The sequence below is a fragment of the Tamandua tetradactyla genome, chromosome 10 (genome assembly GCF_023851605.1).
Source record: "Tamandua tetradactyla isolate mTamTet1 chromosome 10, mTamTet1.pri, whole genome shotgun sequence".
NCBI classification, from domain to species: Eukaryota; Metazoa; Chordata; class Mammalia; order Pilosa; family Myrmecophagidae; genus Tamandua; species Tamandua tetradactyla.
Window position 1 is genome coordinate 4,193,742 of NC_135336.1, and position 26,042 is coordinate 4,219,783.

Sequence of the window (26,042 nt, forward strand, 5' to 3'; positions counted from 1 at the left end):
GAAACATAATGCTAAGCAAGAGAATTCAGACCCAAAAGGTGACATACTCTAAGATCCCATTCATCTGAAATGCCCAGAAGGGGCAAATCCATACAGACAGAAATATATTAGTGGGAGGAAAGAAGAATGGAGAATTACTACTAATGGGTATTAAGTTTTCTTTATCAGTTGATGAAGACGTCCTGGAATTAGATGGTGAGGATGGTTGCACTATTTTGTGGATATATTAAAAAATACCAAATTGTATACTTTAAATAACCATTTATATGCATATATTTGTGATTTCCCTCTTTTTTGCATCCACTTTGTAGGAGCCCTTGGCAGGCGCTCTTACAGTGTATGTCATTTTAAACGATTCTGAATTGTATATGTTAAAAGAATGAATGATATGTGAATTATATCTCAATTTTAAAAGTGAAATAAAGAAAGAAAGAGAAATATGTTTAAAGCATGGACAAAAGGAGAGTGGACATAAAAAAACTGAAAAAGAGTTGAGGCAGATAACCTTGAATGCGACCCTGTCTGTTCCCCATAGGCTTGATATACTCAGGTTACATACTCTATTCATTTTCTTATTTTAAATGGTGAAAAATATTAACTAAAATGCAAAGAAAAAAAAAGAACCCATAATCTCACTGTTTAACAGAAAAACTATCTCCTTTTTATACATTTCCTCCTATTGTTAATGACTTTTTTATAAATATAACTAAAATAAGAATGTACATGAAAGATGTTAAGGTCACTATCTTAATCAAGATACAAACATCCAAATTTAGGAATTCCTACTTGGAAGAAATTCACATAAATGAAAACTTTCAAGACATATGTAAAGCAAATATGCTTGGGCATGAATACCCAAACTTGACTGGATAAAACAGCCGTCTCCCTGATGTTTCTTAGAGCTCTCACTCGAGGTCTCCACTACAGCCTCCTTACAGAAGATCGAGTCCAACCTCAGGCTGGTACCTCAAGAAGCACCCCTGGCAGGACCCCCACGGGAATGCTCGCCCCACTGTGTGTTTGGGAGGACTGACATTGAAAGGAGGTCTTGGAATCAGATCAGGAGGGAGCTGAAATAAAAAAAAGAAAGAAAGTAGCCACCTAGGGCTCAAAAACTAGTACAATAGGGTGGGAGGAGCAGATTTCACAAGGTTTGCACCAACCAGCTGTGTGATCTTAGCCAAATAACTTGGCCTCTCTGAGTCTCAGTTTCCTCTTTTATACAATAGGGATGATAACACAATGTCATAGGGTTTTAGTGATAAACTGCATGAGCTGATGTGTGTTAAGTGCTCAAAAATAGCCTTAAACGCATAGTGTATTATTGTGATCCAAGGATGCATTTAAAAGGTCACCTCCAAACCACCCACCAACCCTCCTCTATTCATCTACACAATAAACCCCTAAGGCTATTGCCAGTTTCATATGACATTGTACTTAGTTCTGTATGGTTGAGGCCAAGAAACGACCCAACTGCCTAGTTAAGAGAATAGGACCCAGGAAATACTTTCTGGATAAATGAACAAAGTGAACCTCAAATTTCTTTGCTGAAAGTGTTTTTTTTTCCCTTTCTCCTGATTATAAAATAGATGAAAAATTTATTAATTAAATACTTTTAAATTTAAAAAAGATATTCATTCATCATAGAAGATTGAAAAGTAGAAGCTAAAAAAAAAACATATGAAGGGGCAGCCAACTCAATAGGAGAAAATATTTGGAAATCACACATTGGATAAAGGTTTGAAATCCTGTATACATGAAGAAATCATACAATTCAACAGCAAAAGAACACCCTAATTACAAAGTGGGCTGAAGATATGAATAGACATTTTTCTGAAGAGCAAATACAGGTAACTAAAAAGCACATGAAGTGATGCTTATTTTCATTAACTATAAGGAAAATGCAGATCAAGACTACAGTGAGATACTACCTCACACTTATAAGAATGGCTGCTATTAAACAGGAAACTGCAAATGTTGGAGAGAATGTAGTGAAATTGGGACACTTATGCACTGCTGGTACAGCTGCTATGGAAGACAGTCTGGTGGTTCCTCAGAAAACTAAATACTGAGTTGCCCTATGATCTGGCAATACTACTACTCGGTATATACCCAGAAAAGCTGAAAGCAGTGACACAAATAAAGGTTTTCACACCGATGATCATAGCAGCATTATTCACAATCACCAAAAGATGGAAGCAATCCAAGTACCCATCAACAGACGAGTGGATTAACAAAATGAGGTGTATACATACAATGGGATATTATGCAACAGTAAGAAGAAATTATTTCTTAAACCACATAACAAGATGGATGAGCCTTGAGGACATAATGCTGAGTGAAATAGCCAGACACAAAAGGATAGATCTGTATGATTCCACTTTTATGACCATGGTAAAGGTAATGAGGTTGAACTTAATTGCAAGGGAATACACAGAAGTGAAGGCAGTTCACTTGTGGGTCTATAAGTAATATTACCATATTGAAGGTGAACATGATAGAAAGGGGTTGTATAGACTCATGGGTCCCACCGATTAAAACTACAAATATAAATAAGTTCTTGCATGAACTACTGCAAAGGTATGAATCTTATACAAAGAGTGTATAATTTGGGGGTATAGGGGAAAATCTTATTACATGCTATGGGTTATGTTTAACAGGAAAACATCAACAGTACCACAGCAACACCAGCAGGGAGAAGCAAGGGTTAGGGGGAGGTTTGGATTTTCTATTTGGTGAGGGTGTGTTTATTGGTTATCTTTCTTTTAGGCACAATGAAATTATCTAAATTGAGTGTTGATGGACTATTGACTCCGGACATTATACCTGAGGCCTAGCAGATGGAGGTGGCTGAAAGGTGCCCTGACTGAGAAGCAGATTGCAGAATGATGGTACAAGTATATGATCAAACATGGTGCTCCTACTAAAAGGAACGTAGTTGTGAGGCATGCAATGATGTGAATGAACCTGTGGGACATTTGGTGAGGCAAACTAAGCCAGAAATAAATGAGCAAATATTGTATGATCCCATTTAGAAAATGCCTATAAGAAAACTGGGGCCTAGATTGTAAACTTTTATAGCAGTCATGTTTAGTCTGGGGTGATAATTGTTATTTCTGGATTTTGAGGGGCTATTTTATCATGTATAACCTGGTATTTAGAGATAAAAATGAAGATGATAGGGTCGGGATTAAGGTAATTCAGAGCACAGAGGTAAGGAAGACATTGCCTGTATTTTAGAACTTTACCTACTGTTTGAGACCAAAGGAAGAAAGTTTTAATTATGTCCAGAACCTAAATTTTCTGTAATCCAACTCATTCTGTCTGTATAAATAATTTAAACATTCCAAACACAGGGAGCCCAGAATAAGAATGAGAGCCTTTAATCCTATAGAGCTTAATGTAATTCCTGATACATCCCAGGGTATATTAAGCAGATCATTAAAAGGTATTGGCAGAGTCACTTGGGGGATGGGAGAAAATTATGGAACTATTAAACTTTACCACTGGGAAAACCCCAGATACTGAGCCAAACATAGGGTCACCCAAATCAATAGGCCAAGCCCTTGATCTTGAGGCTTGCTCTTGTGAAGGTTATGTATGTAGCAGAGAAGCTTAGCTTACCAATGGTATGCCTAAGAGTCACCCAGAGGACCTCTTTTGTTGCTCAGATGTGGCCTTTCTCTCTAAGCCCAACTGTGCAAGTGAAATCATTGCCCTCCATGTGGGACATGACATCTAGGGATAAAAGTCACCCTGGCGAAAAACAGTACAGAACAGCTCCCGGAGCCACGATAGTGACCGGACACACAACGTACCCCAGTCTGGACCAGCTGGACCAGCTGCAGGCACCCCCCCAGAACCATGAGTTCCCAAAGCTGCGGCAGCCAGCGCCCCTCCCCCACAGGCCGCTTCCCAGAGGGGAAAGGAAAGGACTTTACCAGCAGCAGGGACTGGGCACAATCAAACGCTAATTGTGGAACTAATTAACAAATTCTGACTACTAAAAATAGGCCCCCAGCTTAGGTGAACCTGATCAAAGCGGAGGTTGCTCATTTTTGCCCTGGCGCCAAGGGGGCAGGACTGACAGAAAAAGGGGGGGATAAAAAAGAAGGAAACAGAGATTTTTGTGGCTGTGTATCTACAAAGGCTTGACTACCTCTGGATACAGCGGCAGGACTTTTCAGGCTGCAACTGCCCCAGGCATAGACATAAGTGAGCTCTTTTGGGGGCTTGTCTGGAGCTTGTGCCTTCCCCAGGGGAGCTGTGAAGCCCTACCCAGGTGGAATCCCTCCATCAAGGAATTCAGACGCCAGGGCTTGGTAATTTGAAGCCATTAAAACCAGCCTACAACCTCTTCTCTTGTAAGTTAAAGGTACCACCAAAGTTAAAGGTACCGCATCATCTTATGCTGGTGGGACCTGCAGGCAGACAAGCACCACATACTGGGCAGGATAAGAAAAACAGATCCAGAGACTTCACAGGAAAGTCTTTCAACCTGCTGGGTCTCACCCTCAGGGAAAACTGACACAGGTGACTCTTTCCTCCTGATAGGAGGCCAGTTCGGTCTGGGAAAATCTGGCTGGGGTCTATAATATCTAAGTAGACCCTCCTAAGTGTGTGTGTGGGAAAGGTACCACACAAGCAGGACAAGAAACAAGAAAACAAGAACTGAAAAATTATCCTCTGTTAAACAAAACCTAAGCTAGAGGTCTAGAAAAAGCTGAACTGAAGGTCAAAGAACAGATAGACAACAAATTCATCTAGCAAGAAAACCCTAGGTAAGAGAAGTGAAAGCAATCACCAGAATAAACTAATTAAGGTAATTAAATGCCTAGACAACAGCAAAAAATAACAAATCACACTAGGAAAATTGAAGATATGGCCCAGTCGAAGGAACAAATCAACAATTCAAATGACATACAGGAGCTGAAACAACTAATTCAGAATGTACGAACAGACCTGGAAAACCTCATCAAAAACCAAATCAGTGAATTGAGGGAGGACATAATGGAGGCAAGGAAAGAACAAAAAGAAGAAACTGAAAGTCTGAAAAAACAAATCACAGAACTTATGGGAATGAAAGACACAATAGAAGAGAGATGAAAAACCAATGGCAACCTACAATGGTAGATTTCGAGAGACAGAACATAGGATTTCTGAACTGGAGGATGGAACATCTGAAATCCAACAAGAAACAGAAACTATAGGGAAAAAAATGGAAAAATATGAGCAGGGACTCAGGGAATTGAAAGACAATAAGAAGAGCATGAATATACGTGTTGTGGGTGTCCCAGAAGGAGAAGAGAAGGGAAAAGGAGGAGAAAAACTAATGGAGGAAATTATCACTGACAATTTCCCAACTCCTATGAAAGACTTAAAATTACAGATCCAAGAAGTGCAGCGTACCCCAAAGAGAATAGATCCAAATAGACATACTCCAAGACATTTAATAGTCAGAATGTCAGAGGTCAAAGAGAAAGAGAGGATCTTGAAAGCAGCAAGAGAAAAGCAAACCATCACATACAAGGGAAGCCCAATAAGACTATGTGCAGATCTCTCAGCAGAAACCATGGAGGCGAGAAGACAGTGGGATAATATATTTAAATTATTAAAAGAGAAAAACTGTCAACCAAGAATTCTATATCCAGCAAAGTTGTCCTTCAAAAATGAAGGAGAAATTAAAACATTTTCAGACAAAAAATCACTGAGAGAATTTGTGACCAAAAGACCAGCTCTGCAAGAAATACTAAATGGAACACTAGAGACAGATACGAAGACAGAAGAGAGAGGTGTGGAGAAAAGTGTAGAAAGGAAGACTATGAGTAAAGGTAAAAAGAAGGAAAATTAGATATGACATATAAAATCCAGAAGGCAAAATGGTAGAAGAAAGTACTACCCATGCAGTAATAACACTGAATGTTAATGGATTAAACTCTCCAAACAAAAGACATAGTCTGGCAGAATGGATTAAAAAACAGGACCCATATATATGCTGTCTCTACTCAAAGGTCACGAGGCCAAGGACACAAATGGACATTTACATGTTTATAGCAGCATTATTAACAATTACCAAGTGATGGAAACAGCCAAAATGTCCATCAACAGACAGTTGGCTAAACAAACTGTGACATTTACATAAGATGGAATATTATGCAGCTGTAAGACAGAATAAAGTTATGAATAACATACATGAAGTATGTAACAACATGAATGGACCTTAAGGACATTATGCTGAGTGTGATTAGCCAGAAACAAAAGGACAAATACTGTATGGTCTCACTGATATGAACTGACATTAGTGAATAAACTTGGAATATTTCCTTGGTAACAGAGACCATCAGGAGATAGAAATAGGGTAAGATATTGGGTAATTGGAGCTGAAGGGATACAGATTGTGCAACAGGACTGAATATAAAAACTCAGAAATGAACAGCACAATACTACCTAACTATAATACAATTATGTTAAAACACTGGATGAAGCTGCATATGAGAATGATAGAGGGAGGAGGGCTGGGGCATAAATTAAATCACAAAGAAAGATAGACGATAAAGATTGAGATGGTGTAATCTAGGAATGCCTAGAGTGTATAATGATAGTGACTAAATGTACAAATTTTAAAAATGTTTTTGCATGAGGAAGAAGAAAAGAATGTCATTACTGCAGTGTGCTGAAAATAGATGGTACTTGATATTTAAAAATTTCAACTAATGTGTGAGACTAAAGCAAAAAATGTTTATTTGGTACAAATCTATACTTTGACTAGTGCATCTCCTAATATAACTTATGTAGATAGTTGATTGAACACCTTGAGTTCATGGAACTTTGTATAGGACATGAGATTTTGTTGGTTTGTCCAGGTGATGCCCTGATGAATCCCAGAGTGATTTGATCAATGAGTGGAAAAGTATTTGCAAAGTCCCCCTCGGGGAATGGTGAGAACAGGGGAAAACTCAACTTCCCCAAGTTGAATTCTTGATATTCTCACAAGCAGTGTGGACAACCAAAGCTATAGGCTGGGCCCCCAATCTTGGGGTTTTTTCATATAAAACTTAACCCCACAAAGGATAGGTCAAGCCTACTTAAAATTAGGCCTATGAGTCACCCCCCCAAAAAAAAATTAAATTAAAAATCTGTTTTATAACTACTTGTTAAAATGTGCTTGTATATCAGTGGAAGAATGCTCGCCTTCCATGCGGGAGACCTGGGTTCAATTCCCAGACCATGCACTGTTCCCCCGTCACCATGTATTTGGAAGTGTATTGCTTTTTTGTATGTATGTTATATTTTACATAATAATTTTTTTTAAGTTAAAAAAAAAAGCTCAATGGGTACAGCACCCTTAGATTTAGAAAGGCAAACGATGACATTGTGAATTTTAGTAAGTAGAAAAAAATCAGATGTCATATGGTTCAGAGTGCTGGCTAAGACAAAGCAACTCAGGAAATGCTTTGAATAAGAGTGGGTGCTTAAAACATGTGCTTTCTACCCACAGAATCGAAGAAATTTATGTCAGTTAACTTTTTGTTGATTATAATTAGCTTGATGACATAAAAGAAAATTGAGGAACTCTCCTTCTAAAAATCCAGTAGAAAGTACTTTAAAGGAATTTGATTATTATCATTAACAAGCAAGATTGAGTTTTTTGTCATTTAAATTTCTTGCCCCACAACATCAGTGAAATGCAAAACCCATTTTCTGGGTTATTGATAGTCTGGGGTCTCTTGATTTAAATGCATGGGGTCAAATTTTAATTTTTTGTGCTATTAGGTTTTATTCTCTGAAATGTCTCTTTTAAATTTTAGAAAGAGGGGGTACAAGGATAGTTCAGTGGTAGAATTCTCTCCTGTCATGCAGGAGACCCAGATTCGATTCCCAGTCCATGTACTCACCCCCCGCCAAAAAAAAAAACAAACAAAAATTCAACAAATGATGCTGTATAACAGATACGCACATGGAAAAATAATGAAATGTGACCCCACCACACAGCATACGAAAAAAAATTGATAAATTCTAGGAAGACTTCCTTTACTAGAAAACGATGAATAAAGATTCTCCCACTTGTCAATGGCTGAGAGATTCCAGAGGTTATCCTGGAGGTTATTCTTATGCATTAGGTAGGTAGCACCCTGTTGTTCAAGATGTAGTGGAGAGGCTGGAGGGAATTGCCTGAAAATGTAGAGCTGTGTTCCAGTAGCCATGTTTCTTGATGATGATTGAACAATGATATAGCTCTCACAATGAGACTCTGTGAATGTGAAAACCTCATGTCCGATGCTCCTTTTAGCTACTATATCAACAGAAGAGTAGAACATATGGAATAAAAATAAATAATAGGGGAAACAAATGTTAAAATAAATTCAGTTTGAAATAGTGGTAAATGAAAGCGAGCGGTAAGGGGTATGGTACATATAGTTTTTTTTTCTCTATTATCATTTTATTTCTTTTTCTGTTGTCTTTTTATTTCTTTTTCTAAATCGATGCAAATGTACTAAGAAATGATGAATATGCAACTATGTGATGATAGTAAGAATTACTGATTATATATGTAGAATGGAATGATCTCTAAATGTTTTGTTTGTTAATTTTTTTTAATTAATTAAAAAAAAAAAAAAGATTCTCCCACTGTTGTAAGGCAAGCCCCACAGAGTTACCAAATGTGGAGACACTGGAGGCTAAAGAGGAAAGGATTCTGGTGTTACTACTTGGCATTCCAGAGCATTTTTAAGGAAGGATTGTTGTGACGGATCAACTATTGGATGTGTTTAGTTCACTCCGTTGATTTCACAAGCATTGATTTAGGGAAATAGAAGACTAATTAGATGTTGGAACATGGCTGGAATGAAGCGTCATTTGATGCAAAGATCAAACTTATTGTCCTAGAGGTCTTAATTTTAGGAATGGAGCATAAAACTGGTAATAATTAATGTCCATTCATTTCACGATCCAGTAGATGCTTACCAGGTGTGAGACACAATCCTAGATCCTCGGAAAGGGGTAGTTTTAAAAAACGTATTAGATACAGCTCCTGCCATGACGGGTACAGTTTGTTCATTGTATCCAGATCCTATACAGGCCATTCATAATTAACATTAGTTAACTGTGTATGGTTTTGTTTGCTTTTTTTTGTTTGTTTTCTTTTTATTGACAAACCAAAACAACATACAAACACAAACATTCCTAATATACAAACATTCCATGTATGGTATACAATCATTGGCTCACAATATCATCACGTAGTTGTATATTCATCACCATGATCATTTTTTAGAACATTTGCATCACTCCAGAAAAAAGAAATAAAAAGAAAAAAGAAAAAATTAATACATACCATACCCCTTACCCCCCACATTGACCGCTAGTGTTTCCATCCACTCAATATATTTTAACCTTTGTTCTCCCTGTTTTTTTTTCCTATACCCCTTACCACTTCCATTCATTGATTACCAGTATTTCAATCTACTCAATTTATTTTAACATTTGTTCCCCGTATTATTTATTTATTTTTAATCCATATTTTTTTACTCATCTGTCCATACGTAGACAAAAGGAACATCAGACACAAGGTTTTCACAGTCTGTGTATGATTTTTAATTTATTCTAACTCTGAGGATATATGCAAAAGACAATCCATCTATTACTATGAAAATCACTATTTGGTTTAATTAAGAATGTTTTTTCATTTATCTAGCACTAAAAAAAGAACTACAAGCAAATTTTAAAATAATGTATTATTATTTTTCAATCCTATAACATCTTATATGTTCCACAATCATATTTTTAAGATATAAGTATAAAACACTGAATTACTTTTGCATACTGTATTAAATCTGTAGCATTTTCCAAAATTAATATTCCCAATAATTAGATGACTGCATGGAAATTTAAATATAACACTTGCAAAAATATGACAAATTTTAATGTATATGGGTTTTTTAATTCAACTAAAGTTCAACATCCTCAAATTTTAAAAAGAAAAAAAACAACCATAATACCCACCCAAGGGTATTTCTAATATTTTATTATTGCAAATAACATTTTCTGAGTTTCAGAATAATATATATATATAATAAGAACCCAGAATAGAAATGAAGTGTAGGTGTCTTTGGGGATGGGATTGGGGGGAGAGGACAAGGACTTACACTTTTATGTCACATACTCCTTTATTGTTTAAATCCTTTGCAGCAAGCATGGATGATTTTTGTAACTTAATCAAAGAAAGTGAGGGAAGGAGGAAGGAAGGGAAGAAGACAAAGACACAAAGGAAAGAAAACCCTTATAAAGCCCATGAGATCAAAAGCCAGGGAAAGCAACTAAACAATGTGTCTCCTCATATCTTTGTAGACCAAGGAAAAGTACAAACCTATTGTGCTCGTTTGAAAAGATGTACGTCCCCTAGAAAAGCCATGTTTTAATCTAAATCCCATTCCATAAAGACAGAATAATCCCTATTCAATACTGTATGTTTGAAACTGTAATCAGATAATCTCCCTGGAGATGTGATTTAATCAAGAGTGGTTGTTAAGCTGGATTAGGTGGTGACATGTCTCCACCCATTTGGGTGGGTCTTGATAAGTTTCTGGCATCCTATGAAAGAGGAAACATTTTGGAGAATGAGAGATTCAGAGACAGCAGAGCAGAAAAACATAGCCACAAGAAGCAGAGTCCACCAGCCAGTGATCTTTGGAGATGAAGAAGGAAAATGCCTCTCAGGGAGCTTCGTGAAACAGGAAGCCAGGAGAAGAAGCTTGCGGATGATGCCATGTTCACCATGTGCCCTTCCAGATGAGAGAGGAACCCTGACCATGTTCATCATGTGTCTTTCCAGATGAGAAAGAAACTGACTGTGTTCACCATGTGCCCTTCCACTTGAGAAAGAAACTGTGAACTTCATCAGCCTTCTTGAATCAAGGTATCTTTCCCTGGATGCCTTAGATTGGACATTTCTATAGACTTGTTTTAATTGGGACATTTTCTCGGCCTTAGAACTGTAAACTAGCAACTTATTAAATTCCCCCCTTTAAAAGTCATTCTGTTTCTGGTATATTGCATTCAGCAGCTAGCACAGTAGAACACCTATACATAAGAAAATTGATATATTTGGGATTCAATTTCACTGAGCAAAAAGGGAAATGGCCAAACTATCCCAACCCAACTTACTGATCAATTTTGGATTCTGTGGTGTTTCCAGCTTTGTCTCTCAATTTGATTGTAATGGATCCTCTTCTTACATTCTTGTTCCAAGTTATAATATCCACAAAGTAATGATATACTAGAAAACAGGGAGAGGACATGGTAAGAGTTATTCCCAACTGTTCCCCTAAAGGGTCAATTCCTAAGAATTGAGTCTCTTTTTATCTTCCCCTCTTGTTTCTCTGAAAAGATCCAGGGCAGATTTTTTATATTCTCTTCCCTATTCTTTGATAAAGATGGTATGAGTGACAGCAGACTCAATGGTGTCCAAATGCCATGTGTAGGGATCACAGTTGAATCAATGTTTCGACCTTATTGAAAAGGGTCCTGTGGACTCTTGCTGAGTGTGACTGGTTCACTTCAATCCTTGCCCATTTTATTTATTTATTTATTTATTTATTTATTTATTTATTTATTTATTTATTTATTTGGCATGGGCCAGCTCTGGGAATCGAACCCGGGCCTCACCTCCATGGCGGACAAGATCCTCTGTGACCTGGGTGGTGCCCACCAACCTATTCAGCCTTCTGCATCTCTTTCCTAGTCATGCTAAATGACCTGTACCCCCTGCACTGCCAAGCTTTCTATTGTTGCTGGACCTTTTCCTTGCCTGGGGCAGTCTCACTGTTGACCTTTGCCAATGTATCCTTCAGGTTTTGACTTAATGCCACTTCCTCCGGGAGGCCTTCCTTGGCCCTTAGACTAAGTCAGGTCTCCCTTCTTGGAGTTCCAGTGATGTCTGGACTTCCCGCACCATTACTTAGCACACAGTTTACTGTATTTACAAAATGTAAGAAAGAGTGATAATAAAAAATGTGATAAATATGTGCATATGGTGATAAAAATGTTGTCTGAGTAACGTCTTGAGTGGTTAAAAAAAAATCTAAAGCTAAAAATACTACCATTATAACGAGGAGAGGTAATTACTCCTCTCTGTAATCCCAGCACTGAGACCTTGTAGGCACCCAATAAATTCTCATTGAATAAATGAGAACACATGATGTGTTCAGAGAACTATCTTCCTCCATACTTTTTGCACCCCAAGGTCAAGGATGCTTTGGGGAGATGGGAATCCCATAATGGTAGTCAGATTCCCTATCTCTTGATCAGACTTTCAAGGAAGAGTAAAGAAGAGATGACAGTCCCATGAAGGAATTCCATGAGATGAATTGCCATGTCATGGTCCGTTATTGCTCAGGGGCTTTCCACGTGTAGATCAGGCAGATGCCAGAATTCTAAGATGCCACACATGGCTCCAAAGGAGGGAATCCAGTGTCCATCTCGTCTCTAAGGATGGCTCCCAGGAAAAGTGTAAAAAAGGACAAGATTGCAAGATATGCATCTGCCTGGGAAAATTCATAGTTGTTTCCAGGTCATATAATCCTATAATGACCCCATTTAGCTCCCATTTGGAATACCCAACCTCTCCATGTCTTTAGAATGTCAGCATGGTTGCTTTGGAGCTGGAACTGACCCTTAGGTGCAACTTATTTTTCCTAGCCCCAATCTCATGTCTCTTTGGGTTCAAGCCAGTTTCCTGGAAGATTTTAGTGATTCCGATATCACTTCGGTGAGACTCACAACTATGTTCTATGGCGATTATAATTCCCACAGGCCAGGAGATAGGCATTATTATCCCCATATTACCAATCAGGGCATTGAGACTCAGAGAGGCTGAATGGCTTAGCCAAGGTCATACAGCTATTATGTGATAAAATCAAGATTCAACCCGTGCCCGTCTGTCTCCAAAGCCCACGCTTCACCACAACCCTCACTTGCCAAGAAGTTTTCAGGAAGCTGAGACTCGGCTATCCCAAAAGTAAAAAAGCTGAGCAAAAGCAAACCACCACATCCACACTCACTGCAGTATGGTTTCTCCTCAGCTGTGTCAAAGAATGCTTTAGTCATAGGAGGATCCTTCTCTCTTAAATAGTCTTTCCAGTTATCAGCATAATAGCCTATAAAACAAGTTGGAAAAGCGTAATATTAACATGCATTATATAAATATAAATGCAATTGGGGATATAGCGAGGACAGTGAGGTCACCTGCAGCCATGGCCACTTAGACCGCTGACCCTACCGCCCTCACAACTGCCTGCAATGGTGAAGCACCACCAGGGCCACCAAGGCAGGTGCCCCCCAGCACTTGCCCATCTTGCTGGCTCTCTACCTGCTGGTGCTTGCAAAAGGATCCCCCTTTCTACTGACAGTGCATCGCTCAGCTCTTGTTCTCGGTTGCAGGGGCAGAATAGTGGGCGGTGGCACACACCGGTATACTCTAAAAATAGTGCTGATGTTTTTCAGTAATATATTCATCTTCTAAATAATAAAAGATCCAGGTTTATGCCTAAAACACCGTTAGTCTTGTAAAGCATGGTGCTTTCATGAAAGTGGGCCCTAAATTGCACAGACCCTGACTTGCCATGTGACTATGTCACCAAGCAGGCAAATATCATCCTTCATGTCTGTGCCTGCAGGAAATGTCATCCTTCATGTCTGTGCCTGCAGGAAATGTGGTTGGAGACATTCCAGCCGGGCCTCTCCCTCTTCTCTGTCCCCATCCCTAGAGAGTAGCCTCCAGATTCTGATTTAATTGATCTGGGGTGGGGCTCAGGTATCAGTATTCTTTAAAAGCTCCCCAGGAAATTCTAATGTGCAATAGAGTCACAAATCTATAGCATACCCTGATGCTCACATAGGGGTTCCCTTTTGGGGATCACTAGAAAATTCTCATGGCTTTCCAGTTTTCAGAGTCCTCAACACCTAGACTATTTCTGCTAATCCTTGGCAATCATCCAAGCACCCTACACAATATCTGTTACACTCCAACCCCCGATACATGCATATCTGCCCGGGTGCGGAGTGAGGGCCTTTACAGGCGTTCGCTTGATGGGAAGGCATCACTCTGCAAGCCTCAAGGGGGCAGGAGGGTCTCTGGCTCACTGAGGACTCACCCCCAGCAGAAAGGTTGTTTGTCCAGAGGAGCTAGTTTCAATGGAAGCAGCTATTTAAAGTGACAATGCCCTGGCTCTGCCTGGAACTCTTCCAGAAACTTCGGTTTTTGTGCTAGAATATCCAGGGCGGTTCCACCACTTTCGGGATGGAACGCTATGCAGATTGCTCTCTCACACTATTTATTACAAGATGCCAGAGTAGTTCACTGAAGAAATTGTTTTTTGTTTTTTTTTTAACATGGGCAGGCACCGGGAATCGAACCGGAGTCCTGGGCATGGCGGGAAAGCACTCTTACCTGCTGAGCCACCGTGGCCCGCCCATTCACTGAAGAAATTGGCCAGCAAAAGTTGACTAAATAGATTTTTGTAAAAACACACACTATCCAGGCCCATTTTTAGGCAGCAAAATGGTGCTGAGATTCCCACCACGAATGAGCTCTTTGGTCAACAGAGGGAGGCATTCTGGATGGGCTTACCCAGAAGGGGACAGGACGCCTGCGATGTGCCGCAGCTGACACACTTGCCATTCCTGTAATCTCGGTAGGAGTCACAGGGGTATGCGGTGATAGCGCAGCTCTTTCTCAGAGAAGAAAGGTACAGGTACACAGACCGCTGGTGATCACATTTAAAATACTGAAATCCTGGGTTGTAAATGGAAGGATTAAAGAGTAGAGCATTTAAAGCAGTTAGGAATAGTGCATCACATATTTTATATACACGCATACAGAACTCCTTATTACCGTAGCAAAGCTCAATCATTAATTTGTCCTTATTATGCCTTTTAAAGTGATATGGTACATAGAGGGAGAGTGAAAGAAACACAAACACACAGTTCCTAGATTCTCACAAATCTGCCACATGTATTATGGAAATTTTCAAACAGACACAAAAGTTGAGAGAATGGTATATAAAGAACCCTCATGTACATATCAGACCTGCTCCAATAATTACCAGTATACTATTTCACCTACCCCCAGCTTTGCATTTTTTTTAAAAATCCCATCTTTCTCTGTTAAATATCACCATTCGATCTAATAATGTACTATCTTCTAAAGGAGAATAACTTTGACTCTCTTCGTGCCGATCTTATTCACCGCTGTGGCTCCAGGTCCTAGAACAATGTCAGGCATGCAGCAGATTATTAGTAAATGTTTGTTGAATGAATGAATGAATTCAGCTCCTAGCCAGTTCTGCTGTATGCTGAAACCCCTCTGCCTTTCTTCTGCTCCAAGCATTAACTGAAAGTCTAGTTATTGTGCACTTCCTCAATCTGTTACTATGCAGCACTATTACTTCCAGTGACTGAGAAATATCGAGAGAGAGAGAGAGAATTTCCGATTCCTGCCATGTTTTCACGTATATCAAAGCAGGCCTGACACAGGACAGAGCCCAGGTAGGTTACTAAGGGAAACACAGGGCATGATCGCTAGATGTAGGGTGTCAGTGGAAGGTACAACTGCCCAGTGACTCCCCAAATGGCTATTTCTGGATCCGTGCTGGTCTGCAACAGTGTTTACTGGTCTGCAGCAAAATGAGAAAAAAATATGGGTGAAACAGTGAATTTTTCATTAAGCTAAGTATATTCAATTTAAAGTTATGTTTATTCTGGGCTAATGTCCTTTCTTTTGTATCTGTATGTTTGTTAAAATGCCCTTTATTTTATAAAATTATGGTGACAACAAATACATTTTTGCGGTTTAAAAATAATTCTTTACTTGACAAACTGAGTATCCCAAATTTGCCTTCAAATCTTTTTAGACCAGAAAGCTATAAATTTTAGAACCTAGAACTACCAGAATAGACAAATCAGGAACACTAGTGTGATGATAATGATAGTAATCACTTATTAATAACATCCTATGTAACAGGTGCTTTCTGTAAAATACTGTTAACCCGGACAGAAGGTTTCTTACCCTCAGTTTACAGATGAGGGAACCGAGGCTCAGAGAAGCTGAGGTCCTATTCAACAGGGGTTTTGAATCCGGGTCTGTGTGACACCAAAACCTGTGCTTGTTGCTCTACCCTTGCAATTCTCAAAATGTGGTCTCCAAACCAGCATCATCAGCATCACCGAGGAACGTGTTAATAACACAGATTCTGGGTCCCTGCCCCTGGGTGGGTGGGGCCATACCTGGGTTATCACAAGCCTTCCATGAGATTACGATGCATGCTGAGGTCTAGAACCACCACTAGGCTGCAGGATGGAGGACGGTTGGAGTTGTGAGCGTGTGTGTGTGTGTGTGTGTGTGTGTGTGTGCATGTTGACAGCACACAGCCTTGAATCTTAATCAAGGGCTAACCTTAGGAGTTTACCAAGAAGCAGCAGTTCTTGGCGACACATTGACAGGACCCCAAGACGAATCCCTCTTGCATCCTCTCAGAAGCCCACGTGCAGGTGTGTGGTGTGAAAGGCCTCTGTGTGGTGAGCTTTGCAAAGTGAAAAAACCGGGGTCAGCAGATTCAAAGGCACTAATGGATTCAAAATCCTCGGAGGAGGAAAAGCACCTGGGCTGCAAACCCTCCTGTAAGCATCTCATCCCTGGGACTGGCTTCTGGTGTAAGTAGGCGTCGAGGGACAGCAACGGCATGAAAGAGACTAATCCTGAGGGAGAAGACCCTCTAAACGAGTGCGGACTGTTGGGAGGAGTCTAGCGCAAATGAGCTCAGTTAAACTGGTGTCAATTTTCCCCTTTCCTTCTCAGGGAGATATTTAAAGTCAGAAAAATAGATAAAATATTTAAATGGGAGAAAGAAGACTTGTGACTCTGCCAGAGGACCAGAGATGGAGGAGGGATCATTAAAGAGGTGAAGAAGGACTTGTCAGAGAGGGCCACGTGATGTCACAGAAGATGGTCATTCATCTTTGAAAATACGACTTTTAATAACTAGATTCCTTCACATGGAAGTACCATAATTCATTCATTATTTTCCTATTTTTGGACATCTATATTATTTCTAAAACTTTATTGTACTTATTCTTGTCCACATTTTCCATTATTTCTCTAGGGGAGGTACCCAGATGTGGAATTTCTAGGTCGAAGACATCCCCACTTAAGAGAGAGTAACAATTCATCATGGCTTTAAATTATACAGTTGTGGTTTTTTAAAGTTATACATTTGACTTATAATTTTTAACTGATGTTTTATATTATCATTTCTATATTCTCAGGAAATGTTGTTTTCTATTTTAAAAACCACTCCATGTAAATAATATCAGATTTTTAAAATATGCCACATCTTAAGCAACCATTCTAGAAAATAGAAAGTTTCTGCACTTACCTCCAAATATCGTTTTGGGGCAACCAGGTTGATCCAATCCTCCATTTGGGTAGAAGTCTATGTTTCCCAATGGTTCCTTATAACCCAGCGCTAAAAGAGAACACACTATGCTTTCAGACTGCTTTGGATTTTTCGTATCTCATAGCTCATTTACCTGTAGGATATAGGAAGGGATTGTACAATTATTATTCCAGTAATACCTACCTAAATGTTTTTCTCAAAGTTACCCAGCTAGTTAGTAGCTATAAAGCAATGCTTTCTAACTAGAAATGAAGATGATAATGGAATTTATTTCTGTTTTCAAAAACTTAAGGGTATTTAGTCACTTATTCATTGTACGGCTGATAAAATGATATGTTTCTTTATATTTGTCTGAAATCTTACCTGAACCTCTTATTGCATTTCTGTAAGTCTTTAGTGAAAAGGAAACAGGAAAAATTAATTTTTAAATAAAAATTATCTGAGGCAAAAATCTTTAAAAATTTGGGATCCGTGACAGTAAAAATTCCATTCTAGAAAATGGAATTTCAAAAAAAAAAGTATGGATATATGTTATAACTCTTTTCTTTAACTGACACCAGAATAATCGGTAAAATGCTTGTTTAAAAATTATTTTATATACACATATATACATATGTGTTTGTATTTATCTATATCACATTATGGTAACAGCTATTATATACTGAGAACCCACATGTGTCTGTGGGCACATTATTAGGTGCTTTACCTGCCTTCAGCTTTTCACAATGTCTGCAAAGTGCCCATCAGGAAGTTCAAACAAAATAACTTAAAAATGAACATACTGGGCGGGCCACGGTGGCTCTGTGGCAGAGTTCTTGCCTGCCATGCCAGAGACCGGGGTTTGATTCCCGGCGCCTGCCCATGAAAAAAAAAAAATGAACATACTGAGGTTCAGAAGGGTTAAGGAGCTAATAAGAGCAAAATCTGATTTGCCTGATTGAAAAACTTAAGATTCTTTCCTTCAAAATTCATTTTCTCTCCAAGAATAAAAAATAAATTGCTCAATTCCATCAAGCATTAAAATGGCATTGTGATTTTGCATTTAAGTAATAGGATGCTTTGAAAACTCCAAAAAAAAAGAATGCAACTGTTTCACAATGGAAAGTTTTTTCTAAGGCAAACTTGCTGAATACCACACTAGAGTGTCCATGATAAGTGTTGAAGCATTTTTCAATGAATTGTATCAGAAAGAGGATGTACAATTAAATGACTGCTCTGTCCCCACAGCCCTCCCCAGGGTGCTATTTCAGCTCCTCTCCCAGACATCTGGATATATAGACCCAGCCTCGAACATCACCCCAAAACTTGTGAACCTATACCCAACCCCAGGTATGAAATCAGCACCAAGACATATAGGAAAGACCAAGACAATCCAGAGAAAGCTGGGGAGCTATGGGTGGCTCAGAATTTCTCTGTGTGGAGAGACACAATTGAATATATCTTTCACTTGAAAGAAATTATAAGAAAGGACCAACAAAAACAGGAAGTCAAGTATCCAGACCTATTTGCACAGATGGTGTGCAAATCAACACGCTCTGCTCGGGGACAATGATCCCTTTAAAAATAAGAATAGATGATGAGAAAATCATCCCCACTCCAGAAGGAACTCCTGGGTGTCCATATTAGAGCAGCTTCCCTCCAACAATCCCGTGCACTTGGAACCCTGCTTGGTAGGACTCTGGAGAAACCTGATGTGCCCCTACACGACGCGATGCCCCAGGGGAAGACTCTCCGGGAGTCTGGGAGACAGGAATGTTACCATCCATGTCGGAATGGATGACGTCGACGAACTGCGCATCGCTGGGATCTAATCTGTCCTGGGGAGGTCTCCCGTTGAACAAAGGGCCCGCAGGATCGAGACCTGGAAGGAAAGTCGAGTTGGCTTGGCAGCCCCACGCCATGAGTCACCTGCAGCCGAGCTTTTGATCCCTCCCCAGGAGGCTGGCTCCCAGGCTGCAGGGCAGCTTCAGTGGACATGCACTCACACTCCCATCCTGCTTTGTCAGGGTTCCTTTCCACAGCCCTGCAGCCTTTTCCCACCGTGGAGATGGCTGCCCTGGCAGTGCCAGCTAAGTACCACAACCAGATCCCATCAGGAGGCATATCTACTGCAGAGCTTAACAGCAGGGCGTGCACACATAGGGGAGCAGGACAGAGAGTGGACGTAAACCTCAGGGAAAAGGCACCAAAGGGTGCATGAGTTATTATCCTCTTCTTTATCCCATTTTAGATGATCCAGAAAACTCACTCAACCCTTCCTTCCTATTATTAATCAAACTCCTTTATGTTCATTTGGCACTTCATGGTTTTAAATTTTATTCATATAGACTAGCTCATTTGATCGTCATCACAAGGTAGGGAGACAGAATAGTGATTATTATTCCTATTTTGCAGATGAGCTGAGGTTCAGGAAGAGCAAGTATCGGAGCCACAAGCCTCACAATACAGCCCCTCCACTGTTGAGCTCTTGGTTTCACTGCGCTGAGTCTGGCAAGCTCAGCAGGAAAGGGCAAAACTCACCAGTCAGGCCAGGCATCAAGAAGGGAAATAGAGTGGGTGTCAGTCCCTGCAGAAGTCAACCCACCCCATAAATGCCTGAACTCGGTCAGTGTTAGCTGTGAGTTCCCCAACCTCACTATGAAAGAGCTGGAAAAGCAGATGAGCCAGGTGGACCATGTGGCTCAGTGGCAGAGTTCTTGCCTGCCACCCTAGAGATCCAGGTTTGAGTCCCAGTGCCTGCCCATGCGAAGAAAAAAAAAAGCAGATGAGCAGCTCCCCATATGGGGTAACCAGAAAATAATCATCTTAAAGTAAAAATTAAAATTAAAAAGACAGGAGCTCCAAAAGATTTTGCCTGATACAGGCGATTTCAAGGAACAGCTCCTGTGAAATTTTTATTTCAGATGGCATCTCCCAAATCCTGGTTTCATATATATGAGACAGCATCTTTGCCTTGACTTCCCTGCTTCTTGCTTCAATTTTTCCTCTCCCAACGCTCTTTTTCCTCCTTGAAGGCATTTCTTTATCTGCCTCGTTTCTTTTTCTGTTTTTCCTTTTATTTACTTCCTCTTCCATCTGCTCAACTGAAACTGATGTGCGAGGAGGTGGATCAACACCAGTGCCCAAGCCCATGGGAAATTCTCAACACAACAGGAGCACCTCGCAATATTGGAAAGAATTTGCTGGCTGAGCCTCTCACCCTCCCCACACAAGCCAGCACCACTCGTGCCAAAGAAAATGAAAACTGAGAGCCCCAATTTATAGCAGCCTCCAGAAACATGATCAATAAATCGGTTTCCCACATAACAGGGCCACCTTAAGAGTAATGAGGATAAGAAAAAAGGCACAAGCACACTTAGATGTATGGTCTCCTCAGTGACAAGCCATAACAAATGACCAGCTTACAGATATCGGCCCAAAAATGACATTTAAGCTGCCTTCAAAAGTTGCATATTCTGTGTGGACAGAGCACATTGGAGGCAGGCAGAGGTGGTTTGGAGCCCCGAATCTTGTCCTCATCAGCTGTGTGACCTTAGGCAGGTCAATTTACCTCTCTAAAGCTCAGTTTCCTTATCCATTAAATAGAGATAAATTAATATCTACATAAGGAGATGAATGAAAGGACACCTGAATCTGAGTTTAAAAAATTCTAAGATTATTACAGTATTAAAATAAAATAGACAAATGGTTACTCTAAGATCACCAGAAAAGTGTCTAGAGAGTGATGCTTGGCCTTTTGGCAGCATCCACAAGTCTGAGAATTTGATGATAACTGTGTACCTCTTCCCCAGGATAGACATCCAACATTTTGCATGCAATTTTAGGGCCTTCAGCCCTGGTCACCAGGAACTCTTTAAGGCAGTGCTGTCCATTAGAAATATAACATGAGCCACATTTATAACTTAACATTTTTAGCAGCCACTTTAGAAGAGTAAAATGAATAGGGAAAATTAATTTTAATACTACATTTTATTTAACATTTTATTTAAATTTGAGATCTTTTACACTTTTTTTTTGCACCTTAATCTTTGACATCCTATGTGTATTTTGCACTTACACCACATCTCAGTTTGAACTGGCAATGTTTCAAGTGCTCAGTCAGTAGCCACATGTGGCCAGTGCCTACTGTATTGAACAGCACAGCTCTAAAGTTGCTTCTGAAACTATGGTGTTCAGACCATCCTGCAACTTCTGGTTAAAAATATGGACACCTGAACCCCATCCTTGGAGATTCCAACTCAGAAAGTTGGCACTATAACCAGCCCTCCAGGGTGATTTTCATACACACTTAAGCTTGAGAATCAAATTCAGTGCACTATCAAATGATAAAAGTATAAAAAATATTTTTACATTCATTCCTCCTCAACCGTCTTCTGTTGAAGAAGTTAACGAGAAATGAAACCAGAAAAGGTGCCTGGGGAGGAGAAGCAAAAGGATGGGCAGAAGAAAGCAAGGGAAACAGAAGAGAAGAAGGAATCATTAAGGCCTAGATGATTAACAGGCAGAACCATCCAATTCCTGGGAGTTGGGATAACAAGGCCCCTGAGTCCACCCAGGCTGGCAGTGGGAGATAAGTGGGGAGGGAGAATGGTTTAGCCCTGAAGCTGTTCCGTGAGACAGCTGAGATTCACCTGGAGCTCAGAGAGGGCACAGAAATCAAGAAAACATCAGGGGTCCATAGAGACAGAAAATTGAGGCTGTGGCCTATTGGCTGAGTCTAGCCACACAGTAGGGCTGCATGGGCCCAGAGTGGAAGGAAAGCTGCTTGGGGAGCATCTGCGGTCAGAGAGCAGGATGTACTGCCATTCACATCCAACATTGTTATGCAGGAGGGGCGAAACCAGGACACGCATAGACTAAAGCATTGGTGGACTGAGCCTGCTGGCATTGACAATGGAGAGCCCACCTTGCTCATCTGTTTGGCCAGCGACATGAGGTTGGTGGCTTAAAATCAGCCATGGTGGAAGTATTTACACCATAGAGATCAACAAATGCTACAAATCCAGGCTTTTTCTTTTTCTTTTTCTTTTTTTTTTTTAACAGCAGGTCGGCTTTCCAGCACTGCTGGGAAAAGTCCCCTCTTCCAGTAGAGGAACTCTCAGTACATAAAGGACACAGGCAAATTCAAACTGTGTGTTCTTTCATGCTCGAAGGAAAATGAAATTTTTTAAAAGTAAGGACACATTGCGTTCTAAAACACAGTAATAATAATAATAATTTTTAAAATGAAAGGAAGCTTTGAAAGTAAATAATAGGCAGGTAAATAAGATAAGGGCAGCCTCGGTCTTTGGGGTGAAAGAAAAAAACATCAGGACTAGAGATGCCAGCTAATGTGGTATGTGTGTGCGTGTGAGTAAGAGAGAGAGAGAAAGAGAGAAATGTCTTGCCTACAACTACCTCTTATATTAAGCAGCACATTCAGACTTGTGGCCCAAAGCTGACCTCCCAAGTATAGGAACAGTAAGTTTGGTTCATTTACCTCTCCCATCCCTCCATCCACTTCTATCTTCCAGAATCCCTAGATTTAAAATAGCTACCTCAAGGTGAGGATGGGTGAAGGGTACAAATGGGAAAAGGCTTGAGTCTGAAAGAGAAAGCTTCCCTCAGCCCTTTGTTCGTAGCTGTGGAAAGTTACTGAAGCACTAGGCAAGAGAACTCAGCAAGGGAACTTTTGTTTGGAGGCTGACCTGCTGTGTTTCTGAGCGTTTTCATTCAGTTTTGGCTTGAAAGCTGATACTTGAAGAGTAAGGCTCAGCCACCAAAATCCACATCTCATCTTCCTTTTTTTTTCTTTTTTTTTTTTTTTTACATGGGCAGGCACCGGGAATCGAATCTGGGTCCTCTGGCATGGCAGGCAAGCATTCTTGCCTGCTGAGCCTCATTTTCCTTTTGTGAGAATCCAGCTATGCCTGGGGACCAAAGTGTATTAGTTATGTAGTTAAGACTATCCTAGAATGCCTAGAGTATATAATGATAGTGACTAAATGTACAAATTTAAAAATGTTTTTGCATGAGGAAGAACAAAGGAATGTCATTACGCCAGGATGTTGAAAATAGATGGTAATTAATATTTAAAAATTTTAACTTATTGTGAGACTAAAGCAAAAAATACTTATTTGGTACAAAATTTATATTTTGACTAGTGCAGTTCCTAATAAAATTTATGTGGACAGCTTAATCGAACACCATAAGTACATGGAACCGTGAGTAGGGCATAAGATTGTGTAGGTTTGTTCAGAGTGATGCCCCGATAAATCCCAGACTGATTTGAACAGTGAATAAAAATATATATTTACAAAGTCCCCTTGGGAGAATGGTGAGAAAGGGGAAAAATTCAACTTTCCCAAGTGGAGAATTCTTGATATTCTCACAAGCAGTGGGGACAACCAAAGCAATAGGCCAAGCCTTCAATCTTGGGGTTTGTTCATATGAAAATTAATCCTGCAAAGGATCGTCTAAGCCTACTTAAAATTAGGCCTAAGAGTTGCCCTCAAGAGAACCTCTTTTGCTGCTCAGATGTGGCCTCTCTCTCCAGCCAACACAGCAAGCAAACTCACCACCCTCCCCCTGGCTACGTGGGACATGACTCCAGGGATGTGGACCTTCTGGCAACGTGGGACAGAAATCCTAGAATGAGCTGAGACTCAGCATCAAAGGATTGAGAAAACCTTCTCGACCAAAAGGGGGAAGAGTGAAATGTGACAAAATAAAGTGACAATGAGTGAGAGATCCCAGAGTCCAGAGGTTATCTTGCTGGTTATTCTCACACATTAAATAGATAGCACCTTGCTAGTTAAGATGTAATGGAGAGGTTGGAGGGAACTGCCTGAAAATGTAGAGCTGTGTTCCAGTAGCCATGTTTCTTGAAGATGATTGTATAATGGTCTTGTATAAAAGTCACAATGTGACCATGTGATTGTGAAAACCTTGTGTCTGATGCTCTTTTTTCTACCTTATCACAGATGAGTAAAACATACGGCATAAAAATAAATAATAGGGGGAATAAATGTTAAAATAAATTTAGTAGATTGAAATGCTAGTGATCAATGAAAGGGAGGGGTAAGGGGTACGGTATGTATGAATTTTTTTCTGTTCATACATTTTATTCTGATTATGAATATGCAACCATGTGATGATGTGAATTACTGATTCATCATCATGATCATTTCTTAGAACATCTGCATCAATTCAGAAAAAGCAATAAAAAGAAGACAGAAAAAAATTCATACATACCATACCCCTTACCCCTCCCCTTCACCGATTACCAGCATTTCAATCTACTACATTTATTTTAACATTTGCTCCCCCTATTATTTATTTATTTTTAATCCATATGTTTTACTTGTCCGTCGATAAAGTAGACAAAAGGAGCATCAGACAGAAGGCTCTCACAACCACACAGTCACACTGCGACAGCCATATCATCATACAATTATCTTCAAGAAACATGGCCACCAGAGTACAGCTCCACATTTTCAGGCAGTTCCCTCCAGCTTCTCCATTACACCTTGACTAACAAGGTGATATCTATTTAATGCATAAGAATAACCTCCAGAATAACCTCTCGACTCTGTTTGGAATCTCTCAGACACTGACACTTTATTTTGTCTCATTTCACTCTTCCCCCTTTTGGTCAAGAAGATTTTCTCAATACTTTGATGCTGAGTTCCAGTTCATTCCAGGATTTCTGTCCCACGTTGCCATGAAGGTCCATACCCCTGGGAGTCATGTCCTACGCAGAGAGGGGGAGGGCAGTGAGTTTGCTTGCTGTGTTGGCTGAGAGAGAAAGAGGCCACATCTGAGCAGCAAAAGAGGGTCTGTTGGGGGTGACCCTCCCCCAAGGGATTAATTAATCCCCCAGGGATTAATTTTCACATGAACAAACCCCAAGCTTGAAGGCTTGGCCTATTGCTTTGGCTGTCCCCACTGCCTGTGAGAATACCAAGAATTCTCCACTTGGGGAAGCTGAATTTTCCCCCTTTCTCACCATTCCCCCTAGGGATTCTGCAAATACTTCCCTATTCACTGTTCAAGTCAGTCTGGGATTTATCAGGGCATCACTCTGGACAAACCTACAAAATCTCAAGCCCTACACAAGGTTCCAAGTACTATGGTGTTCGATTAAACTGTCCACATAAGTTATATCAGGAACTGCACAAGTCAAAATATGAATTCTGTACCAAATAAACATTTTTTTGCTTGTCTCACACATAGATTAAAATTTTAAAATATTAATTACCATCTATTTTCAACACCCTGCATTATTGACATTCCTTTGTTCTTCCTCATGCAGAAATATCTTTAAATTTGCACATTTAATCACTATCATTATATACTCTAGGCATTCCTAGATTATACCATCTCAGTCTTTATTGTTTATCTTTCCTTCTGATTTCATTTGTGCCCCCAGGCCTCCTCCCTCATCATTCTCACATTCAGCTTCATTCAATGTTCCAACATTATTGTACTAGAGTTAGGTAATATTGTCTATCCACTTCTGAATTCTTACAATCAGTCCTGTTGCACAATCTGTATCCCTTCAGCTCCAATTATCTGATATCTACCATATTTCTATCTCCTGATGGTCTCTGT

At 39.9% G+C, this 26,042-nt stretch overlaps 1 protein-coding gene across 3 annotated transcripts in view; it reads right to left on the bottom strand.

The window, feature by feature from the left end:
- LIPH (lipase H) overlaps positions 1 to 26,042 on the bottom strand; it is a 70,154-nt gene that overhangs the window by 8,718 nt on the left and 35,394 nt on the right. For 2 of the 3 annotated variants that reach the window (XM_077117792.1, XM_077117790.1), the window contains exons 4-8: positions 19,210 to 19,311; positions 17,430 to 17,519; positions 14,627 to 14,791; positions 13,059 to 13,154; positions 11,164 to 11,275 (exon numbers count right to left, since the gene is read on the bottom strand). In XM_077117792.1, the coding sequence (XP_076973907.1) occupies positions 11,164 to 11,275; positions 13,059 to 13,154; positions 14,627 to 14,791; positions 17,430 to 17,519; positions 19,210 to 19,311 (565 nt within the window). The remainder of the gene's footprint in view (positions 1 to 11,163; positions 11,276 to 13,058; positions 13,155 to 14,626; positions 14,792 to 17,429; positions 17,520 to 19,209; positions 19,312 to 26,042) is intronic. The other variant, XM_077117791.1, reaches the window with a different exon arrangement.